The sequence below is a fragment of the Melospiza georgiana genome, chromosome 1 (genome assembly GCF_028018845.1).
Source record: "Melospiza georgiana isolate bMelGeo1 chromosome 1, bMelGeo1.pri, whole genome shotgun sequence".
Classification (NCBI taxonomy): domain Eukaryota; kingdom Metazoa; phylum Chordata; class Aves; order Passeriformes; family Passerellidae; genus Melospiza; species Melospiza georgiana.
Window position 1 is genome coordinate 97,612,809 of NC_080430.1, and position 25,580 is coordinate 97,638,388.

A 25,580-nucleotide genomic window follows, 5' to 3' on the forward strand; every position below is an offset into this window, starting at 1 on the left:
AAGTGAAATAGTTCTCCTTCCTCAATAAAGCAAACTATTACAAGTATTACCAGAGGATGTGTGAGGTTCAAATAGTAACATGTATTAAATATTTTTCTTAAAAGGCTGTAAATCTTAATTGCAATTGTTCAAATATTCCTTGTCACTGTTTAATTCATTACAGTAAAACAAAAATCATAGTCATACTTTCCATTAAATCCCCTGTTCCCCCACTTGTTAACAGAAGATTGGGGATTTTAAATTTCTTCTTTGGCTGCAGCTCCATTGTACTGCACTGCAACTGCACTGCTGGATGTGACGTAGTTCTGTGGCTTCTTATGTATTGAGTGATGAGTCATGCTTTAGTATAGCTGACTCTAAAGCACTGCAATTTTGTCAATTATGTCACTGTTTTTTCAGCTAAATTGTTGTATTAGGTTGAACAATGTTCTCTAGAATGCTGCCTAAAATTAGCAGACCCAAAATTCTTCCTTAATTATTCAGGTAGCATCATAGAAGATGGCAGGTCTACAGGCTCTGTGTTGTTCTTCTTTCTGGTTTTCTTTCATTAATTCAAGGAAAATACTTATAAAACTAACCAGCACAGTAAAATTTTCTTTCAAGTCCATGATACTGTTTTTCACTGGCTAAAAATATATAGAAGTTTCAAACAGGAACAGTATGGAGAATTTCTGTAGCAAATGATGTGATATCCAGGTATATATATCTGCTGTAATTTCAAAGACAATAGACAAAATTTTGTTATAACCATGCATATCCACTCTGAAAAGAGAGTTAAATTTTTATCTCTCATTTAACATGGGCCTATGGGGTTTTGCCATTTCCTCCCCCTGTGCTATAAGTCCTTTTCTTTAGATTTTTTACTTTTTTTTTCAAAGGTTTGTGCATTCTGGTTGAAAAGATATTAATAGCAAAATCTGTAACTTAGTCTGTCTAAAAACTCTCATGTAAAAGACAATTTCATGGACCATGCTTTATCCTCATTCCTTTTCTACTGATGTAAGGAGAATTTCTACACAAAGATCAATGCTGGTAAACTAGTACAGAAGCATAAATTATTCTAGACTTCAGATGGAATAGTTATATCTTTTTTCTTCCTTGATTCTTTCCTTTACCCCCCTCCATACATTTCAATAGAAGCTCTGCAAGTAGTCAAGAGTTTCTAGGAATATTGGCCAAAATGAGAATATGATTAATCTGACAAGTGCAAAACAGCGCTGCTGCCTCCTTGATCACCAATAAGAAAGAGGAAGAACTTCACATTCCGCATTATTACTTGGACAGTCTTTTATTATGCAGGCATGGATAAGGCATGACATTTTGAGATCTATTGTCCATGGGTGTGCACTGGGAGGGGCTCCTGCCAACTCATAAAACAGAATTATGGCTTTTGAGATTGTATAAGAGAGTAACAGAGAGAGGATTCCACTCCAGAGTATAACAGAGTAGCATAGACAGGACTCCAACACAGAAATTATCACCTGAACCACCTGGAATCAGCTTAGGTAGTGACAGCTTAAAACATTTATTTATGACAAGCGGAGGGATCAGAAGAAAATTTTTGGCTAACCTCTCTTTAAAGAACTTGAAGAAAATGATCCATAGCAAAGACTCATTTGGAAGCTGTTGCTGTGTCAAGCAGCTGAACGCTCAGGGGAGATGTGATTTTTGTTGCCACTCATCTCACTTGTCGAGAGCAGGACATTCTTCCTAACTGCAAACCTGCAGAGGAGGCTTTTTCCATCCAGAGACAACGCAGTTATTTCTTGAGTATCAGCAATCTTTGAGAGCCCCCACCTGCCCCCGACGTGTCTCTCATCTGCCTCTTTTGCATTTGAGATCTTAATGGAGAATAAAGAGACATGATGTTAAACGTGTGGGTGTGTGCCGAGATTTAAAAAATAAAAAGTAAATTTGGCTAAATTGAAGCTGCAACTGTTTATTGTTATTTGAATGGTACCTGGAGAAACGGGGAAAGAAATTATTTACTATGTCTCCAGGGTGTATAAAAACAGATAACTGGATGAAGTTGAAAAAAAGATCAGTTAGGATATAATGAAAAAGTCTGAAATGAATATCTATTAGTTTGTGCAAATGGAAAGAGTCCTGCACCTAAGGCATTTAAAATCTAGTTTGGACTAAGTCCTATAAAAAGAAATTATATCTAAAAATCCTAAGGGATAGACTAATAATTTGCAATTATGACAACTTTTCAGTTCAATAATTTCTTTGACTCCTTGGTACTGCAATGATTGGAAATCCATCCCCCAAGACAAAAGTCTGGTGGGAACTGTGGTTTCAGAAACAAACGTAACTCTTTTGCCATACATTCTTTTCCTTTTAAATAAAGCTTTTTTCAGAGGTCTTTTTAGTACTCTAAAAAGAGAGATCTTGCAGAAGAAAAGCTTTAGCAACAAAACCAGAGCTACACACATAGCCAACACAAACACACCCAGAAACTGGTAAAACTACTAAAGGTTTTGCAAAAAGTTCCTTATTAAGAGAATAATTTAGGCTTTTGTTTTTGTCATTCCTAAATTATAATGTTAAGTGACACTATAATGAAGTGGATGAATGAAGTTGTATGTATGGTATAATAGACTATTTTTAATGTCAAAACTCTGTGCTAAGGGAAAAAGTAATAATCTTTTGCATAATTACAGCTAATATCAGTAATGAGATGCATTTTAATGTAAATTTTTAGCCATTTTGCATACATGGGAGTTTATAAACAAATGAAAACTTATTTAATTTTTATATACTATTATAATTTATTTTTTATGTTAAAATTCTGATTAATCATGTTCATTTCAAAATGGATCTATCTGAACCTATTGAACCTTCATAAATGTATACAAACTTTTTTGTTGGGTTACTTTTTTTTAAGGAAATCTAGTGTATGAGAGAAACACATATCAGGCTGCAATATTTTCAGGTCCTGCTGGTTCATTTTGAATACCATATTGATTGGCTAGAGCAAAAAAACATGACACAAGGATATTTCATCCTTGCTCTTGTTTTGTCATTCTTTGGGCCACTGAAAGGCCTACACCTGAAATTTCATTTCACAGCTCTGGGTTCTTTGAATCAATCTATTGCACTCTTTTTTTCGAAAAAGTTTCATCTCAAGACTGTCTTCCAAAGTGGTGTTGAATCACTGTTTTATGTAGAAAAATTTGAGTACTACTTCAAACTATTGACAGTTCTTCTTTAAAAAGAATCTTTTTATTTTTTTTTTTTTAGTACAGACAAGAATTCGGGCAGAGAGAGGCTGTGTTTATCTGGGCTTTCTTGCTCAGCTAGAATAATCAGATTTCTGTTTATCCTGGTCCCTGATTTTGCAGGACAGTGGCTTAAGATAGCACATCATTACTTTCAGTTCCTTCACTTAGTAGAAGCCATCTGTGTTTTTTATTTAGCCTCATTAATATAAACGTCAGTCAGTTTTCTATTCAACCGCCTGATGATGGAAAATGAAAAAAGATTTATACTCTTGTGTCCCAAAAAATGGAATATGAAACACTTTCTAACTGGAGTAAAAGTAATTTTACATTCCCATAGCAGTGAATGTCAGAGTAATAGAATAATTATGTCAGCTATCTTGAGGGAAAAAAATAAAAAACAACCCAAATTCCTCCTAGTTGGGGAATTTGTATATTTTAGAACTCATGAAAAATTTAATGAGAATTTATTAAATTCAATCACAATTCTAAAAAAAACTTAGCTAAAATATTATCAAATTATTTTGCCATCTAACATCCATCTTCTGCCTTGAATTGCAAGGGATATTTCCCAGACATCTGGAATAGCTGAATATCCATGTGAGCTAGGTCATTTATGCTTTTTTGTTTACACTTCTGAACCTGTTCTGATTGCTTCTAATTTTGTACCAGCAATGACGATCACTTTTTAGCAACTTGAAATCCAGTTAAACTTTTTGAGAACGAACAAACAATGCCAGAGCCATGTAACTTTAAACCAGACAATGTTCTTCTTTTGGATTCAGAGTTGGTTTGGAAGATGAGAAATGACTCATTACAACTTCATTTAAATTTCTGAGACAGAACCACATGATGTCAAAAAAGCCTGGAAAGTATGAATCTGTTTTATTTATTGAGATATAACTTCCCAGCACTTCAAATTGCAATATGCAGCTTCCTGGTGTTATGAACTTTTATTGTGTTTCTACAAGTGCACTTTGTAAGAGTCAGGCACTTCATTGCTGTTTACAAGGCATTAGGGCATCTGGTCTTGGGAAAGGGAATTTCTCTCAAGTAGGATGATGCATTACATTGAAAATCATGATCACAGGTTTCTATTAAATTTTGAGTGGAAAATAATTCCTTTTGTGGAGCAAATGAGTATCCAAAATGTCTCATGGTGTTCTTAGATCCCGTAATATTTCTTGCCATCACATACTTATATGTTTCTTTCAACAATACCCAAAAGACAAATACAGAACTTCCTAGTTTAGAAATCTCTGCATGCTGGGAGTTTCATATTACCAACAGAAGGAAGTTGAACACTTAAATCCCTACACTGTTGAACTTTGATGTTAAAACAAAAGCAAGAGAAATATAAGAAACAGTTTCAAGCATTTCTAGCACTGGAGTAAAGAAAAATGCCAATTTAACTAGGGACACTTACTGCTTCCCCTGCCATCAGTGCACTCTGTTCTCTACAAAAATGCCTTCCCTGTATTCATTCCATAGTAAACTGGACATGGACTTCTAGAGAAGGTTTACTAGGATATTCTACAGCAGTACAGGTACAAATAAATCCATTCCACCTCCACAGGAAACACCTTTCTTCATTTGTAGGTGACCTCCCCAATAATGGTGATTATGATGTTGCAATGATAAATATTCTTTTCAGAGAAGCCTCGTTTCTCTGACAAGACATCAGTGTGTTTGGAGTACCTGTGAGGGATCTTTAGGAAGCTCAGATGTACATTAAAAATTAGTCATAGAAAACTAACATTTTTAGAGTAGGCTGCATTTTTATAATACTGTTGTCATTCAATAAATAGTTTATATTATTACTTGTTACAAAACAATTAAATCTAAATCTTAGAAGCAGCAGAGGATTTTCCTTAAATGTGGTCTTTTTCTTATCCTCTTTTCCCTAAGGATAAACTTGTGACTTTATGTAAATACTATGCTGAGTTAGCTTAACCTTAGGTCTGATATAAAGTGACTACCCTTTGCTTTAAACACTTATAAAAAGAGGAAATAACCAGTGGGCCCTGGAAATTTGTTTTCCCTATTAATTCTTGATTTCTCTGTAATGTTGGTGAAGCACTTGGAAATGGCAGATCAGAGAGGATAATATGGAATTTGTGTTGAACAGAAAACCTGGGTAGTCGCCTTCCACAAGTGTTTAAAACCAACTTATTTACAATGAAAATTTTCACTACCCACACTCAGCACCTCCAAAGCCTGTTGTTGTGTTACGTGGTAGTTCTCTTTCAAACATTATAGCACACACTTCTTCAGGGGAAAAATTGGAAACTTCTTGTCTCATATGTAATGAATAAGGAGTTTTTGATTACTCTTCAAGGTTTTCCAGGTCATCTGATTTTCTCATCTGGCAGATTTTCTAATAGCTCATGTTGGGATGCACTCTAGGGTGGTTGTATTGTGGTGTCCTCCTGGCAACTCTGTTGTCTGTAATAGTTTCTCTTAGGGACCTTGGAAATGTGGATACCTGGACACATTCTGCTGACATTTAAGGAAGTTTTTTCTACATTAATACTTTTCCTAATTTGTTCAAATTTCATCTTTATGCATTATATCTACAGGTTTATGAGATATTACTGCTATAGCCAATAAATCTTAGCAATTGCCCCAGTGTTTTTGTCTAATCAATCTGAACGCGCCCCATCTGTTGGGGCAGAAAAACTATTTTTTAGTATGGCCATTCAGTTGTGACAGGTTTGATTCTTTAGCTGTCAGTATTTATTAGGTAAAACCCATGTTTATATAATTTCTTTCCAGTCATTTTTTTGCATAGGTTTGAGCAACTGTGATTGTAGATTGTTCTATCTATTGTCTAATTTATTTAATGGAGCATTTTTCAATTCTAGCAGCAATAAACAGTGATCTTTATTGAGATATTTACCTTTTCTTAACAGATTTTTTTACTGTTTGTATAGTCCTTCTAGCTAATTCTCCTTAAAGAAATATACACAAACTGCTGTTAGAAGTCACTCAGTTCCCTGTAGCTAATAAACAGGCTTCTTGCCCCATATTTAGTAGCTTTGCAAACTTAAGTCTTTGCAAAACTGAGTCGTGTTTCTGTTTCTAGAACTGAATGTTTTGGCGGTATGCAATGTTTAGTAAACGACGAAATGTGTCAGATAAGCAAATCCTCTGTCACCATTTGTTAAGTGCACTCATCTATTGTCTAGTATTGGTTCATTTTCCAAGGGTAGTACTCATATTTTTGTAAAGAGGACAATCCAGAGAATCTTTTTTGCCTACTAGTACTGAGGTGAATGCCATTGAATATTTGCATATTTGTAGTTCTAGTAGGTGTTTGTTGTCATCTTAATATATCTTTTTCCATATTGATGGCTGAGACCTTGATTTGTTTACTGTCTTGTTGAGTAATGCAGGCTGTGTAATATATTTATTTCAGATATCACATTTGAGCTTCTTTGGTGGTCAGATCTAAAAATAAGATCATGCTTCATTCAACTTTGACACAAATTTTGTTTCTAAGATTTTACAAATAAACTTACGTTGCCCATTAGAGCATCTATGCCTCTGATCCATCTTCTCTTTTTCCCCTACTGTGTGCTAAGATATTGAAGAGCCTCTAATTTTTAGTATCATACTGCTGTCATGGGGTAGGGAAATATTATCATGTAAAGTCTTTTGCATGTGTGAAACAGATCATGCAATGATTCTGTGAGAAGTAGGTGTCATCTCTTTGATTAAATCTGGTCAATATATCTATTGCTAGACACAAAACTCCTGGAAAATCCAGACTGTGAATCAAGCTTATGAACATCCTGACTTAGTCGGATTTGTTTTTTCCTCCTTTTTTTTTACTTTTCCTCTCTTTCTGTACAATTATAGTCTATCTGAATCTTCTGACAAACTTCCTTTCACCATATATACTTTTATCCTATACATACACTGAGGAGATACAAACAAACCTCCTATCAATAACATCTGTACAACAAGGTGTGCTGTCCTAAAAATGAACATGACAAGTTGAGGTAGTGAGGAGCTGATTTTTTTAAAGTCATATTTTAAAAGGATTCAATTTTCCCTGTAGTTGGGTTCATGCAAGAGTCACCTGCTCATTGTGGATGTTGTTTAATATACGTGAATACTGAATAGATTAAGAAAGATTTTTTTTTTTCTTATACTATTAATTCACATTGGATAGAGATATACTTAGTCTTTTGTTTGAGAAAGTCAACAAATAATTCTTTTGTTCAATTGATGTTTAATGTGTACATATTTTCAATTTGCACTTTTTTGTTTTGGTTTTTGTTTTGGTTTTTGTTGTTGCTGTTGTTGTTGTTGTTGTTGTTGTTGTGACAAATCCAAATGCTAGGTGTCCTGATTTTTTTCTCTGCAAAACCTGTGCATGTCATAAAGGTCCTCAGGCCAAATAAAAATAACAGCTACCATAATTTAACACTGTAATCCATCAAAAATCTCTGAAATTACTTTCTGATATGCCCAAGGATAATTCCAAAGAACAGTTGCTTAAGCTTACTATACTCAAATGCTGCACTGACAAGCCACTAAATCTAGTCTCAATTTAGCAAAGAATTTCAGGGAGCCTGCATATAAGTATGTGCCTAAATCCAGGCAATCTCTAGGCTTGGGTTCTTACTTAAAAGTAAGCATGTTTAAAGACTGTCCTCTACCTTTCTGTCTAGGGAACTAAGTAAAAATTAATATCTGTTAGTTTTGGAGAGCAAAACTACCAGTTTTTTAACTCTTTTACTGAATTAAAACTAGTTATCTACCTTCACACAAATTATGTGGTAGATCTATATCAATTCAGCATTTCTCCATTTGATCAGTATCAAACTAATATAGCCTTAAATAGGTTCAACTTACTCATTCAGTTGTTTGATTTTTGTTTTGTTTTTATTTTTAAATATTATGTTACAGTAAGCTGAGCTTTTGTTGGAATTGGAAAACCATGATTAATGATTTTTCTGTCTTCCTGTACTATCCTCTAGATACCCTTGTCCCTAAAAAAGCTACCCTGGAATTGTCTGAAATGAAATTATTTTCTTCAGTCATCTTCTGCTTAGAACATAATTCACATAAGCTTTTTTGGTTAAACTCAGTTGGTCAGTCAGATTTATAAGTTGTAAAATGAAGTTATACAAGTTCTGCAATCATTTGCAGTGAGTACTGGTTCCATTCCTTGGATTTAAAATTTGAAACATAAAATAAATTTCCAGTGCATTTTTTACCACATTCCCACTACAACTTTTGTTCATGCACCCACTGTCAGAGGGTCTTTTTAAAATAAAAATGGAGCAGTACTTCTGGATAGTTTTATGAAAGAGAAAATTATATTATTATATAATAATAACGCTATTATTCTTTCTCTGAAAAACCTTCTTGATTATTTCAAATGCATTTTTTAAATATTTTAAAATTGCTTACATGATCACAGCATAGTCTGCAATTCACTTGGGAGATGAATGCCCGACATTGTGGTTTCCTCAAAGAGGTTTGTAGAGGAGGTTTTAACTTCAATGACAAAAAAAAAAAGAAAAAAATATTTTGGAATACGCATTGTACAATGCATTTTCAATTAATTTTTGTCTTTTAATATATAGGGTGATGAGATTTGCCAAACAATTGATGATGCCATTGAAAGGAATAAATTAATTGTAAAATTATGAAAATAAGTAAGCAAATACTTTTGATTAACACTTCCAAAGTATTGCTACAGAGGTCACTACAAATTAAGAGATGCAAAAAGTTTATTTGAATACTTGGATGTCAAAAGTCTATGTAATATCCAGCAATTTCTGTTAAGAAAGTTTGCTTGAGTCATGAATAAGATGATAAAAAGGGAATTGCAAAATATTTTTTGAGAATTCATAAATAAATAAGCTCATTTTTGTGACACATCCATTGTTAAAATTTTGTGCTAGCATGATAGAAGCAGGCAGTGTGAAATGTGTTATTCCAGTCACACATCAGTCCCCTGGATGACACTGAGAAGCCAGAAGATGTTGTGTAACAGGACTTACATACATCATTTGCCAGATGTTATCTGATAGTTGAAGCTCAAGAGACAATGTTATCAAATCTGCTGGTTGCAGTATGTGGGTTAACAAAAGATTGCATTATACTCCTCTTGTTTCCTTTTGGGTTTTTTTTCCCTTTCTTTCCTTTTCCTGTAGCTCATTTCTCAAGTCTATGTGAAACTAATATTAAAAGAGAATGAAGAAAAATACTTCCTAAAAATATTTTATTCCTAAATGTTGATTTCATTATGAGGTTTAGACAATATGTTCTTAACTGCTACTAACTATGAATTCCATACTGAAATTCTACAAAATGATTTTATATATATATATTTTTTAACAATACTGGCCTACAGTTTTAAAAATCAGATGTAGTAGTTTGGATCTCCGTAATTTTATGTGCATCCTCTACACAAATCATTTTTAGCAATAAAACAGTTATTTGCATTCTAGAATATTGCATATTAGTGATATTTCAATACAAATATAGAGCAACGACTTACCAAGTACTTTTAAATGAAAGATTTAATTTATATTTTACTTTTTTTTTATCTCTAGAACTTTAAATGAGTCTTTTAAATCGAGCTAGGAAAAATCCTGCTGTTTGGCAGTCAAAAACTTGATCTGGTCAAATGAAATTTAATTATTGTCTACTTGTTGGGTAAGCGGCTGACCCCTGCTTAACAACCCTGAGAGCTGTGACTGGCCATCATGCTTTGACCTGTTCTGCTGCAAGTCAGAACTCCCCTGAGACCTCATTCCTTCTAAACATTACCACATCAATGGTAGAACTAGACAATCTCTAATCAGCACCACTTTGCTGTTCTTTTCCCTGTCTCTTCAGCCACTTACGTAGCAATACTGGGTATTGTGTAAAGCGGACATAAGGACTTATGAGCACTGCCTTTCGAAATTGTGATTCAATGAATCACAAAGCCTTTTTCATTAATGTGATGCAGAAGATCACTATTTATTCTATGTATTAGGCTGAACCAGTCAGTTAGTGTAGGACTCAATCAGCTAAATTCAGCTCAGATTGTGGGCCTAAATTGGCTTCTTTTAGAATCAATATTAAAATTATGGAGCAATCCAGTGAAAAGAAAATTACTTTTTCAGACCAGTAGATATTGATCAGAGAAGGAAAAAATGTAAATCAGTTAAATTCCATGTAAACAATAATTTTTAAGCCTTAAATCTAAATTTATGATAATAGAATTTAAAATTTACTAATCTATACTTAATATAGTCACTGTATAGGGATAGCAGAATCTGGAGTTTCTGGGGTAAGGAAAAGTCAGAGGCAAAAGAGTTTTATAGACATGCATGTAACTCTGCTCAAATTCTAGGTTCCAAATCTCTACTTACCCACAGACTCACTTGTTTTTGATGTTCTTGACAAACCACTTCGGGGTCATTTTGTGAACACAGACCATGTGGCATAAATGTTACTTAGAGAGAACTGAGGATCCACTGGAAGAATGTTGTTAAAAGAAAAAGTAAAAAAGATTGAAGACAATATCCCCTGGTTTAGAATTTATTTTCCTGTTTAATTTTTCCTACAGGCATGCAGTGAAAGATATGTTAGTGTTGTTTATGCCAAACAGACTTTAGTTATTAATTTCAATGAAAAAGTTTGGGACTAGAGTTGGTCTGAATTGTGTTTGGTTTACATGGTAAAGCATACAGTAGGACTTTTCTCATCAAAATAATAGAAGTCACATATTACCTCTGTCTTGTTCCTAACAGTTTATGTCAACTCTAGATCAGTATAAGGAATTAAGTGTGGTTTGAACTTTCTCTGGCACTTTTAATTGCATGAAATTGGAGAAAAACTATCAATTTGAATAAAATTGAATGTCACTCTCATGAAGTTATAACCAACAGGAACAAAATTAACTGTAAGACAAAAAAACCTGGCTGTAAAGTCTAGATTAACCAAAAATTATCTAAATTTTTTCCTCCCATAATCTCGGGGAAGCTGAATTGCACAATAATGGAAAAAAGGGAATGATTATTACTTAAATCCAATGTATTATTTATATCCTTTTAATATCTGAATGCTACCTTGTATAATAAAATGTAAAATTCATGTTTGTGGGTAACGTAAGTGGGTAATTATGTAGGGAATTCACAGTTAACACAGAGCTATGTTCTTTCTGAAACATTTCCTCAGAGAGAGCTGATGCCCTACGCAGTTAAAAAGATGAAGCAAAAGTGTTAGAATGTCTCCAAAGATCCTCCCCAATATATTCTGCAGCTAAAGTTCTTAAAAACACATCTCATTCTGTACATTTGGGGAAACTGCTGAGGTCAACAGCTCAGTGTTCCCTAAAAGGGCAGTTTCTAGCCAGAAAATCTCCTAAGAGTAGCAGACGAAGAAGGAAAGGTCTGGTGTCACTGAAATTTATACTGCTATGAATCCTAAAATGACAGCACAGAAAACTTACTTTTTGCACAGTTGTTTTTGGGACTTGGTGTGAATATGCCTTTCTCAGCAACTCACTGAGCTGTGTGGCTTTTACAATTCCCCTTCTTGTTCACTCAAAGTGTCTGTGATGGGCATATATAATTACAATTGGAGGTGACAATTGGGTTTAAAAAATGAATTTCACTTTTCCTTTGATATATGCTACTTTTTCATTCTAATTTTTTCCTTTAGAAAGAGAACATTCAGGTTCCAGTGGGGATGAAAACCTAGATTTTTTCCCTTTGATCCTAAAGATTTCTACCCTGGATACAGAATACATTTTAAAAGCATCCTGTGACATTGACTTTTTGAATCATAAAATGACTTTGTTACAGGAGAGTAGTAGAATATAATTCATTCAACAACTTGCAAAAATCTAGCAGTTGCACAATAAACTAATGAATGGGGTTTTTTCAGTCTATGGCTATTTCACTTTTTTCTACTTTAAGAATCCTATTTTCTGTATCATTTTGCCTGTTTCATCTCCTTCTGATATATGGTGAGACAATTAAGCAAGCAGTTGTTTTTACAAACCCAATTCAGCTCTCTTTGGGGCTCTCTGACACATTGCTTTGCTTTAGCAAAAGATCACCTTTGGTGCTTTGCTTGTCTGTAAGAGAAAAAGAAATGGAGGCAGTGGAAGAATTTTGTTGTTAAAGTGGAAAATGAGTTATTACACATGGAAACTATAGGAGATATTTGAGTTTCTCATGTGAGAGGCAGTTATCTTCAAAAAGATGCCATCACTGGCATGGCCAGCTACAGCAGGAGAATATTAGTAGGTGCCACAATGTGCAGTGAACAACAGGTTATAGAGTGCTGCTTGAAGCAGCACAAGTAGTATATTCTGTTAACTGTAAGAGGTCTAAAAGATGTAACTATTCAAAAGAACACTACAGTGAATGCATTCATTCTGTTAAATGTACTGAGATAAAACTAGGAGAAAACATTTCTCCTATGAAAACAACAAAGGCTATTTTAAATCACAAAGTTATTCTCATAAGATCCTTTTGTCCTGAGAAATCCACCCAGCAGACTGGTACAGCACAAATATCCTGAAAAGGATGTGCAGATTCTGCACTCAGTGGTAGCAAGAAATAACCAGGTGTAAATAGGTTCAGTCTGTAGAAGTAATGCCTGGTACTCAGTTGTGGCTAAACATTTGGGCTCATTTTTTCCTCTAGTCATCTGACATGAACTTAAAGTGTTATTTCCTTGGACTGGGCCGGGAGTCATCTATTAAAAAATGATGAGACAAATCCTGAGCCTTTGGTATTATCCTGCTGAAATTGCATGACTAGGAATACTCAGAATTTAACATTATTCAGGAAAACCACTATAGCCTTGCACATCTCTCTTCCTAGTCCAGTTAAGAGGCCATTAGTCAATTACAGGAAGCCTCCAGGATATTATCTTGGGGAGACACAGACAAGGTGCTGCCCTTGACTGATAGTCAGTCCTGGCGGTCAAGTCAGCTGCACTGTCACAGCAAGGCTGCATTACTCAGATAAAGTGCACTCCTGAGCTCGTTCAGTCTTGTTTCAATATTTTTGGGCAACCAGCAGGTGAAGGTATATGCAGCCCTTGAAATATTCATCATGGCAACATTTTTTCCCTGCATTTCCACACAGAGTGTGCTGCATAAAGGGAATATAATGCCTAAAAGGAGTGCTCAGCTGCTTGTGTAAATATTGAACATAATAAAAATAATCTCACACATAGCAAGGCTCCAGGATTTCCTCTTTCCACTCATCAGCCTGAGTATGATGTTGCCAATTCTTGCTCTCCTTTTTCACTAGGACAGTTCCAAAAAAGCACTTCTCACTTCTGGGATTTAGGAGCACATATCAAAGGGTTGAAACACCCTTTGAGGATGAGACCTGGAATGTCATGGACCTTTTGCTTTCCGACAGGGCTCCCATCCATAACAAAATTTACATGGGAGCAAGGCCCTACTTTTTAAAGGGTTTGCGGAATAGGCAACGGAGACAATCAGGCTAAAATCTCAAAACCTCCCATTGTGTGCATTAAAACAGAAATAACTGCAACTTCTGTTATCATGTGCTCTGTTCCAGTGGAATTTATTCAGGTGCTTCTTGTCTGCTCAGTTTGACTAATCTTAGCAATAAGTTACTCAAAGACATGGATTTTGTTTTCCCTTTTTTTTTTTGGTTTCTTTTTCTTTTTTGTTTTTCTTTTTTTTCTGTTTTTTTTTTTTTTTTTTTTTTTTTTTTATTTCTAAATAGATTGCAGCAAAACAAAGAAACACCTAATTTTGGCATACAAATGTCCAACTACTGCTAATGCTTGCAGTATATCTCATTTTACTGAGGTCACCATAGCAATACAGTTAGTTTACAAATCACTATATATATATTAATTACACTAAAAAAATACTTTGTAGGTATGAGCTGAGAGTAGTAAAGTGACAAATGAAAAAAAATAAAGTATTGTATAAATCAAACTTTTGGATAATAATTTGTGTTACGTTAACAATTTTTGCCTTCATATAACTTTTTGCTGATTTAATGACAGGTAGATGATCAAGGTGAAGTAGCGGGAGTTATATTCATTGCTACATTTGCACTTATCAGCTTTCTGCTCTTTCATGACTATGTTAATAAGGGAAAAAAATTTGAGAAGCATTATTTTAAGTTCAAATATGTATTTTTCAAAAGAGCTGCAATTGATCACAATATTGTCCTCAAAAAGAAAACATAGAAAATAGAAAGCAAATACAGCACATAATATTGCCAGCTATAATTACTACAGAATTTTTTACAGTGTCTAGAAAACTAGAGGCTTTCTTTGAACACCTTGTGGTATCATTAGTACAAATCTAGAAGTATATATGGAAGTTTCAAGAAGACTACAGATATGAAAGGAGCCATCAGAATAAATTTCATTTTAGGCTAATAAGAAATAGTGTGTGAGGGTTTGCATAGCAATTTAACTTCTTTTCTTTTTCTTGCCACTTTTTCTTTACTCTCCCCAGCAGAATAGCTGTTTCCTTTGAACACCGCACAAAAAAATATTTGCGTACAGAAATGATTTTCTATTTTACAATTATATTTGTAATTCTTTGAGAAGATTTTTATGCTTTTAAAATCTTTTGTCCATCTTCTTCCATTAATTTTACTCTATCATCAAATACTATGAGGCAATGACATAAAATAACTTAGAATAATCATACTTTACTGTACTGAGCTGTGCAAGCTCTGCTTTTATACAGAACTATGCCTCAAGCCCCCAGAGTACAAGGCTGGTTTAGGCTCCCAGAAATCATTGTAAAAGAACTTGACTTAGTAAACTTACAGATAAATAACTAGTGGCTTGCTGTACAGTGCAATTCTCTTTACTTTTCTATGAGTATTTACATGCCAAATCAGGTCTCTAATAAGTTATCTGAAAAAAAACCCATGTGCAAGTGTTAAAATTACTTAAATATTGATGGATAGGAGTTGAATGCCTATTTCTAGTCAGAGACAGAGAAGTGAAAAGATACATCTACAACTGTCTGATCATTGAATAAAAGTGGATACTTTCCCTACTTCTGATGAGGAAATATGGCTTCAAACTATTGTGATTACTTTCTGTATGTATCCATTTAAAAGGAGGTTTTTGTATTCACAAATGGTAAAAACCCCCTTAGGTTTCAAACACCAACACTTTATAGTGTATGGTTTATTCAAATCGTTCAAATAATTCCTCCACATCTCATTTATGGAAGAAAAAAGAAAAATACTTCAAAAGTTATTCAGCACCAGAATTTTGTATTGCACACTTCATTCCTCTTGACTTTTAAGTATACAGCAATTGCTCATGTTCTTTACTGTATGTATTTCACTTCAGATATTAAAAAATAAAATTATGTAATTAAGTGTACTGTAGCCCAGATATGATCAGGAACACATGAACTCAATCTTCCATATTTTAAAAGAGATATTAAAATTTTGACTCGTATCTTTTGACTTCCAGAGTGAGATATCTATTATTTTTTACCAGTGAAAGCAGCAGGTTTGAAGTTTGCTGGGTATGAAGTGCCCAGATGAATTTTATATGAAAAGCTAAGGAAAGATAAAATGTGAGAGATGTACTTGGAAATTTTGTCTTTTTAACAGTAAAAATACTTTTATTTTTCTGTATTACAACATTACTTTTAAAAGCATTGTGCCATCTCTCTTTGAAGACAAGTTGAATGATCTTTATGTAAGTGTGGGATTTTTAATTTGACATATGATCTTTTAAAATTGATTTGCAATAATACTTACCAGCAGAACATCATGTTGCTAGTAATTAGTTTGAACTTTATGCATTTCTCCTATGTCTTACAGAATTTATTCAAGTAATATTATTTTAAACAATTTCACTTTCTGTGTAAGTGACATGGAATGAGGCATGCATGGGTAGGTAAATGTATTTCTGTGTGGATATGCCTCAGCTGGGCAATCCCATAAGATGCTGCAGTGTACTTGTAAATATTTACATACTTTTTGAAGACTTAATCCAGTTGATGTGCAATGCCTTTCTACTTTACAATTTTCTTCATTTCATAAGATTTTTGAGCAACCAGGTACCCTAACTCCTTACAATTGGCCTCCTGTTTTTCTGTTTAAAGTCTATGTTTGCCAGATGCTTAGAAGAGCCAGACTTCCTGCATAGAAACAGTGAAATGACAAATAAAGATATGTAGAATGGTTTACATGGAAAGTATAGATTCCAAAGCTAGCATCTGAAGTCTTGTTAGCCTCCCAGGCAGACCTAGTGGAGCTTTTTGAAACCAGGCCTGTATGTGTTCCTGCAATTCAGAGCAAATTCCGCAAAACCAAGTCTGCATTGTGATGGAGACTTGACTAACTTCTGCTGCTACCTCAGAGAACAGGTCTAGATTTTGATTGGCTATTTCACTATTATCCAAGTCTATTGTTTAGTTATTACAAAATCAGAGGATCAGAAAATGGTTGGTCTCAGAAGGTATCTCTGGAGGTTGACTTGTCCAACCCCCTTTTCGAGCAGGGTCACCTCAAGATGTTTGCCTAGGATTGTGTCTAGACAGCAATGAATATCCTTGAATATCCTTGAATATCTCCAAGCATAGAGACTCTACAGCCTCTTGGCTACGTTGGTAGTCCTGAGTCACCTCATACTGGAGAAGTGTTTCCTGATACTCAGATGGAACCTCCTCTGATTCAATGTGTGCTCATTGCATCTTGTTCTGTCACTGCAAACCACTGAAAAGAGCCAGACTTCATTCTCTTTGCGCCCCTCCGTTAGGTTTTTGTACACATTGGTGGGGTCACCTCTGATCCTTCCCTCCTCCAGACTGAACTATCCCAACTCTATCAGCCTCTCCTTATATATCCCTTAAAAAAATTCATGACCCTCTGTTGGATTGTCTCTAGCAGCTCCATATTCCTTCTTATTTTGCCTCTGTTTTTTTTTTTTTTTTTCCCTACTTATAGGTGATACATCTTATTTTTCACAGAAAAGTTTTCCAGTCTTGGGTGTTTTCCTCACAGGAACATGATTTTGATCTATTGGAAAATCTGGCCAGTCAGTGTTTATATAACATTAATGTTTTACCCAGCAAAACTGAGAATAACAATTTGATTGAATTACATACAGACGAGCTTCTAAAATCTAATCCATTTAATGGGACACTATTTAAAAAGCAAATATTTGCTAGTTAAATATGCTCAAATATGGGTGAATTTTAAGCATGTGTGATAATACCTTATTTACAGATTTTTTTTTTTTATAGTAGTATTGGTATAATAGCAATATTTAATGGTTATCACCTCAGATTTCATACATTTTATTTCCCTTTCAGTCTTGAAACTCTTGAAAGTTGAGAACTTGCAAAAATTTATTTTTTAAAACTGAGTAGGTCTATCATATTTCTAGAATGTTAACAGATTGTGCATTTCTGTTTGTGTTGTTCCAATGTTACTGAATTGTTAAAGGATAACATACTTTCAGAGCTGTTTTGTGGGTCAAATTATATGGTCTAGATTGTACTTCAGCCTGGATTCTTGCTACTAACATTGTTTTATATGAAAACTCTCATATGGGGAAAATTCTGGCAAGACAGTTTTTGCTTTCTTTCCTCATATGTACTTTACTAATGTGGTGGAGTGTTCTCAGTAAATCAGAGTAATCCTTGCAAACTCAGTAAAAGGAAGAAATGCAATCGTTACATGAGATATCAGGATGGTAATTCAAACCATAAGTAAAAGTAGATTTCCTTTCAGTATCTCACTTTCAGAGCTAGATATCAGCATCCTCAGTACATGAGCTGAATTATTTGATTACCTTTAGTGTTGCTGATAATCATATCTATCTACTGATCTCTAAAAATATGCAACAATTAATAATAATTGCCTACTCAGCTAGATTTAGAGTCCTGTAAGCTCACTAGTATTTACTCATGATTTATGTTGTGCAACTGTAAAAGAAATTTGGGAAGAACAGCAGCCTAGTTATAGAGGGGCAATATAAAAAGTGATCTTACAACTCCAGATTTTGAAGTCAACACATTTTGACTGTTCAGGTTAAAATGGCTGATCTTGCTTATATAGTACTGAACTACTTTGTTATATTATCTGGTTATGATTCTTACTGTTCCTAATTGACTAAGGCTAGAGGGAAAGAGCAGTTTTTGTGTCTTGATTGTGAGTTTAATTTTTTTCATTTGACACATCTCCTTCTTCCAAAGCTTCTCTTCATTTTTTGTATTTATAATTCTTTCTACACTGACCCAGTTCTGAAACAACATCAGTTTCATATGTAAATGAGAAAAACAGTGCACAGCATTAATTTTAGGTAGAAAAGCAGTGCAAGTGATAAAAATTTCTGAGATAAGACCAGTCTATTTTAAGACATCACTTTTTGAGTTGCTTTAGCCTCCCATATTTCTGGTTCTGGGCAGTATCTTCAAACTGAGCCAAATTTTGTGAAATGATGATTTCTATGTGGATGGTCGTCTATTGAAGCACATCCATCTAAGACCAGCTCATTTCATCTCTGTATTACACCCGACACTAAAGGCATGATACAAGCCCTCTCAGATAGTAAATATAATCATGTTTATCTGATGGAAAATAGCACACATATTAGACTTATTAACTTGTCCCTGCAATGACTTCTAACGGTAATTCTTATGGTATTTTTTTCCAAAAAGACCAAAAGGATGCTTCTGACAAAAAAAAAGTGTCTCCGTTTGGTCAGTAGGGATGGCAAAGTACTCATAAACACAGAATTAAGTTTGGATTTCTCCAATTAAGTTGAGTGTTATTTTTCAAAATGCAAAATAGGCAAAAATATTCTGAATGGATCTGTAAATATATCTTCTTTCACTACGCTGATGTATTAAAATGTCATGTGGTTAGCTATGTGGTGTTCTCACTTGCTAATGTATGCAGAAATATTTTTGTACCCTTCTGAAAGAGAGAGACAGAAAAAAGCAGGATTTCATAACAGAAAAAAATGACTTGGTATGATGGTATCAATAATTTCTGCACTAATAATTATTGTGTTGCCATAGTTTTGAAACAGTTCCCATTTCCAAGAAGTATATGTATAATTATATAACTAAAGCGCATTATAAAATTTGAACATATTAGCATAACATCCTAGATATTGAACAAAACTAATTTTGTCTTTCTCTATTTTTAAGATCCAGATTTTAAGGACCTTGGCGTTTTGAAGCCCTTGCCAGGTTGGTATGTTGTTTTTGGGGTTTTTTCTAACTTGGAGGCCTTTATACTCTGCTGTAGAAAACATTTTTGTTTGCTGTTCAGGTTTCATTTTTTCTGGTGTTTTGTTATTCAGTTTGTGAGTTTGAGATGGGAGGACCTGAAGGAATTGTGGAATCTGTACAAATTGTTAAAGAAGGAAAAGCTTCTGAAACTGAGGCAGTAGACTGTAAATGGTACATCCGAGCACCACCTCGATCCAAGGTCAGTCCTTCATCCACTTGCTGATTTGCCATTTAATTTAAGAAATTGCCTTTTCTAATATATTGTGCATTTCTTAGTACAGTCAGATCTTGTTTAATAACTTTACAGCTTGAACTGTAAACTATTTTTTTCCTTCTCCTGTGGAAGGGTAATTTGTCATCTCAGCCAAAATAACCACCTTTCTTCATAAATGATGATTTAGGCAATACTAATGTGTTTTTTGTGCCATAAGTAATTTTCTTAAATTCATCTTTAATTTTGCTCATATTTTTAAAGAATCAATATGTGTTTTAAAGTGGGATGTAATCTTATAATTTTAATTTTCATTATGTTTCAAACACCTAACATAGAGACAACTAAGGGGGCACTGCTGGCTCCCTGAGGTCATCATTGTTTCTCATCTGGGAACTGTGAAAATGGACCTAAAGTAAATTACTGTTCCTCCGTATGAAGACTTTATTTCCTTTGGTTTAGAGACACAGACAAAAAGAGTATTCTCATTTCTTTTCCTCCACAGTCAGCAAGCCAGGGCTTTGTAAGAAACATGAGAGGGCTGCAATGAATTCAAAAATACTTTGCTTGGATTCTCCTTGATTTTCTCTGTTATCCATAACTTATCAGTTATGATATGCATTAATTATTGCTGGCTACACTACCACTTCTCCCCTCTTTGCAACAGGAACAGCTTTATGCCTCCCACCTACTTGCATTCACTGCGTAAAAGACACCCCACAGTATACTTTTTCTAGATGTATTTTATTGGACAGGAAAGGTTTTAGAAAGTAGGATTTATATATGCACTACTCTCTGCTGCCTTTAAACTGATAAGGGCTTTTTTTGTATAACCTCATTGAGGAGACTGTACTGAATATGTAATTGTTTCATCATCAGAATGTCACATGGATGAATGTTGAAGGGTTCTCTTCAGGAAAGATTTTCAGAAGAGAAAAAATCATTAGTATCAGCACTTTTGTATTGGGAAAGTGTAGGAAAAGAGTTGGCTCATAAAGACTACAGATAAATTATTTCCAGAATATACTTTCATCTTATAACACTTTTTTTTTTACTTTTGGATAAAATTAATATTGATAGACGTTTTCAATTAAGTAGATGAGCTTCCCATTTTGCTGCACTAAGTAGTGATATGGAATTATTGGACTGATGAATGATTATTCCATGTGTTATAGGCAGTTTATATTCATTCAGCGCAAATCCCAGTATCGATACAAACTTCAGGAAGAACAGATGGAGGGCAGCTCTGCCGATAAGGTTTTGGGGATTCTGGTGGATAAGAGGCTGAACATGCCCCAGAAATGTGCACATCCAGCCCAGAAAGCCATTTGTGTCCTGGGCTGCATCAAAAGCAATGTCACCAGCAGGGTGAGGGAGGAGATTCTGCTGCTCCGCCCTGGTGAGACCCCGCCTGCAGTGCTGCATCCAGCTCTGGGGTCCTCAGCACAAAAATTGACCTCTTGGCCAATGTCTCCAGAGGAGAACCACAAAAATAGTCAGAGGAATGGAGAGTCTCTCCAGTGAGGAAAAGCTAAGACATGAAAGTTTGTTCTGTCCAGAGAAGAGAAGACTGGGAAGACCTTATATCAGCCTTCCAGTACTAAGGGGGAGCCTTTAAGGAAAAAGGGGACGAGTATTTTAACAGCAGTGGTAAGACAAGGTGCTTTAACCTAGAAAAGGGGACATTTGGATTAGATATGAGGATGATATTTTTACACTGAAGTTTCTGAAATGCTGGATCATATTGCTCTGAGAGTTGGTCGATGACCATCCCTGGAAACATTCAAGGCCAGGTTGGATGGGGTTCTGAGCAACTGGATTTAGTTGAAAACATCCTTGCTTATGACAGGGAAGTTGGACCATTTGACTTTTATACATCCCTTCAAATTTAAACTATTCTATGATGCATTTAGGTATTAGTAGAAGGAAAGCAGACAAACAGAGAATTATTGTTAGAATCAGCACAGTTAATTAAGCCAATAGCATTTCCATTTCCCTATGGTTATGGTTGATCATATAATGTAAATGTGATGTTCTTACTTGGTCTTACTCTGAAGTTCTATATGATTCATAGCCCTGCTAAAAATCACAATTTTACTTACCTGTAGTATTTATCCATATTTCAATTCTAAAATAAAACTCCAAACAAGGTATTTATGTAACTGAAAATACATTGTGTATCAGAAGAATACGAAACTACTACTCTTAGTAGAGGGCTAAAAATAAAGTTCAATAATTCTTCATAAACTTCCATATCTACATTTAATTTTGTTGCATTCCAAAGAGCATATCCTAGCTGAAGGGCACCTGGAATGGAGAGTAACAAGGAAGTTTTAGAAAAAGGAAGTAATACTGAATGTTATTTAATCTCATCTAGAAAATTATGTGAATGAGACTAATATAATGCAATAACAGGCTCTTACAAGGAAAAGGAAATGCTGTGATGCCCATGTCTGTAGGATAACTCAGGGCCCCACACTCTGGAAGAAAGTTTCAGGTTAAATACGAAAGAAGAAAATTCAAACATCAGGGAGGGCTGATTGGTTCACTGGCATTGTTAGTGGTCTGAAAGTGCAGGTTGGATAACGACCTGTGAAAATGAGAGAAACATTAATAATCCTCCCTTTAGGCAGAGGGCTGGACTGGGTCATCTCTTGATGGATCCTGCTGTTCCCATCTTACAGAATTACCTGCTTGGAGAGATTGAGCAATATAAAAGTATATAAATCAGTATTTCCTAACGTGGAGTTGAAATGTTTCACAGCAAGCTAGGGAAAAAAAAAAAAGTTTTTTCAAGGCTAGATCCATCTTTGGGGGGTAAGTCCAGTGGTTTTTCAAACAGATATATTTATGTACACATAGAAAAGTATATACATGTATACATACACACCCAGTTATGGTTTCATCACAATGGGACAAGTTGAAAAATATGCAGATATTAAGGAAGGAGGGACAGGTGGATAAATTTTTAAGAACTTTGTATGAAGTCAGGTTTATGATAAGATTATTTATGGGTCTGATTCAATTGAATTGGAATCTGCTGTCCATTCTTTACAGTCAGCTTCCTTTGTCCCTACCTAACCTTGAATCAATGACATATTCAGTACAGTGACTTAATGACATCATTTTAATTTATGTCAGTTTGCACCTATGAAAACAAGCTCTCCTGCTAAGAACAGTGAGAACTACGCAGACGTCTTTAAACCCACATGTTCCTGTACCCTGGGCTGCACAGTTTGTTACTGGGAATTATGCCTAAAAGGCAAGAGTTTCTCGGAGAGAATTTGTGTTGGATTTTTTCATCTTCAGTTTCTTAATTAAACTGTGCCAGAATGTGAGTTGCTTGCAATTTCATTTGGCGTAAGCTCATCCAGTCTAAACTGTCTGCAGAAGCAAGATGCAAGTGCTTCCCTTGGTTTCCAATTCCAGATTCCAGCCAAGTCTGAGCTCAATATATGAGCAATGAGATCAGCCAGGAAGTGTGTACTTGAGGTCTCTAAGCTTGAGCTTCAAACTGGCAGTCTGGGTCAAATGCTTCTATCCTCAGTGGTCTGGAATGGGACAGAGAGCAAAAAATTTGTTGCACACACTTAAAATAGAGACACCATTAATTACCTTATATCACACACACACACACACACACACAGAAAAATAAATCTGAAATGCATGAAGAAACCAAACATTCTCTTAAGTGCAGAAGGCAGTCTGAACACAACTTACATGCAGAGCTAGAGTCTTATATAGAGAAAGTGACTAGTTGTAAATTCTGTGTTTCTTGTAATCATTCAAAGTCAGTTCCTGCTGAGTAAGATAGCTGTGAGTTTTGAGTGGAATAACACTACGGTTCTGCACTTCATGTTGAATGTGACGGCAATTAATATTCAGAGCAAGAATGGAAAATTAAGAAGAGAGCTGCTGACTGAAAGTGCTAACCCGTCCAGAACAACAAAGTTCTGGAGGGATTTCCTGATCTGAAAATTTGTTAGCGTAGAACAAAGCCCAAAGAAGGAAGTCTATAAGGTTATTGCGCAGTGATTTGAAAAATTTTTGGGACATCATTCTCTGCAAGACGTGGATACACAAAGATTTTGTATTTAGGACTAGAAAATAAGAAATTCTTGCTTTCTGTTAAGGGTGAAGTATTGGAGGATAGTGTTTTTCAACACTGTGTTTTTCAACAAGTGTTTTTCTATGTTGGATGGGTCAGCATAGTTTGACAAAGCCCCCAGGAAGACAGAACCATGTTTGTGCTTTCTTTGGTGGGCAACTTTCCCAGCAAGGTACCTTTGTGTCATGCCTGTTTTTTGAGAGGCTCTGTAGAAAAAATAACACAGCAGAACGTGATAGTAAGAGTAATAAAATATTTACAAATATGATATTCTTATGTTGGGAAAAAAACCAAACCAGTAAGCAGTGCTATAAGAAACACCATTTATTATCAGATGCTCTGGGCACCTCAGGAAACAGCACCAAAACAGGAATTAATTTTAATCTAGTCTAGTGGAAATAATCTGCTCTGGAGGAATAAGTTAGAAGTACATTTAGACTGAATAAATAGTGGGAGTAGCCTCTTTATTTGCACCATGAGAAATAAAATGAAGTTATAAGGTAGTTAGACAAAATGGTGTCTGATTCTCTTGCCCAACCTAAACTGTGCTATACTGGACAAAGGTTATAGCACACAAGTTTTAACACAAGAGACTAAGGAAACCCAAAGCATCAATTAATGAGTGTCTAGATTTGGCACATCATGGCAGCATTCTTAACCCTGAGCTGCCAGGGAGTGGTGGCATCTGTTTCAAGCAAATTCAATTGCTTGAGCCACGGGGCTGCAGTGGGAAGGGGATGCACAGCACATGGGAGGGGGCCAGGATGAGAGAGGCCACAGTGCCAGGACATGACAAATGAGACTGGGACAGGCCTGGCCATGGTGGCTGGGCTTGCCCAGGCAGTGGGGCCGGCCCAAACACAAGGGGGCCAATAGCTTGGCAGGGCTGGGGTGGTGAGGAATGAGGCTGGGAGCAGGGCAGTGGGACCCAGTGTGATCAAGACACTTGTATATTTACTAAGGGTTTGCACTGCTACCTGGCATGCTCCTGACCCAATGGAGGGATGACTCTTCGCATCCAGGTGCCTGCCTTCATAGGGAGTGCAGTCTGGAGAGAGACTGGGCTGTTATATGTGCATTTCCTAGGCAGTCAGGAGGAAACATCAGGTGAAGGAAATTGCAGAGCTGTGAGTGAGTCTGTTTGAACTGATCTGACTAAACCAAAACATTTGCTGCTCTCCCATGTGAAGTGGAAATTTGTACTCTTAGATGAGAGGCCTATAAGACAAGCAGTTTAAGCTGTTGGCACTGGAAGACTAAGATGCACTAATTTTTGGAGGCTTCTTAATCAGTTGTAGAAGAGAAGCTTTAAGTAGTGCACTAAAACTTAATAAGAGCCATCTGAGCGGTGATTCTTGAAATGTTAGAGAAAAATAAAATTTAAAGGCTGAATAACCTAACAGTCAGAGATACTTTTGCAAACTTTAGATGATCTACTTCTTTGAAGAAACTCTGAAGCTTACTAACCTACAGATAATGCAAAAACCATTATTATTTTAATTTTTTAAAGTACAGCATTATACTTTTAAATTATATATAAAAGTATTATAATATATATTTATATATTATAATAAAAATTATTATTATAATTTTTAAAAGTAGGTGTATATGGTGAGTACAAGGTGAAAAATTATGTTTAAACAAGTAGAAAATATTGTTTACCTACATTAAACTAATAAAATCCCTTATGTGAAATAGTTTTCTGAGATGAAGGGGCAAGACAAGTACATGTTTGGAATCATGTATATAGAATCTCTGCTATGAAGGCATGTCAATGCACATGCCAGAGTAACACTG

General features: G+C 35.1%; 1 protein-coding gene across 7 annotated transcripts in view; it reads left to right on the forward strand.

The window, feature by feature from the left end:
• NETO1 (neuropilin and tolloid like 1) overlaps positions 1-25,580 on the forward strand; it is a 79,031-nt gene that overhangs the window by 14,168 nt on the left and 39,283 nt on the right. For 6 of the 7 annotated variants that reach the window (XR_009116024.1, XR_009116023.1, XR_009116021.1 and 3 more), the window contains exons 5-6: positions 19,381-19,422; positions 19,536-19,663. Coding sequence is in view for 2 of the 7 variants with exons in the window: in XM_058045616.1 (XP_057901599.1) it covers positions 19,381-19,422; positions 19,536-19,663 (170 nt within the window). In the remaining 5 variants the exon portion in view is untranslated. Of the gene's footprint in view, positions 1-19,380; positions 19,423-19,504; positions 19,664-25,580 lie in introns of those variants that run through there. The other variant, XM_058018260.1, reaches the window with a different exon arrangement.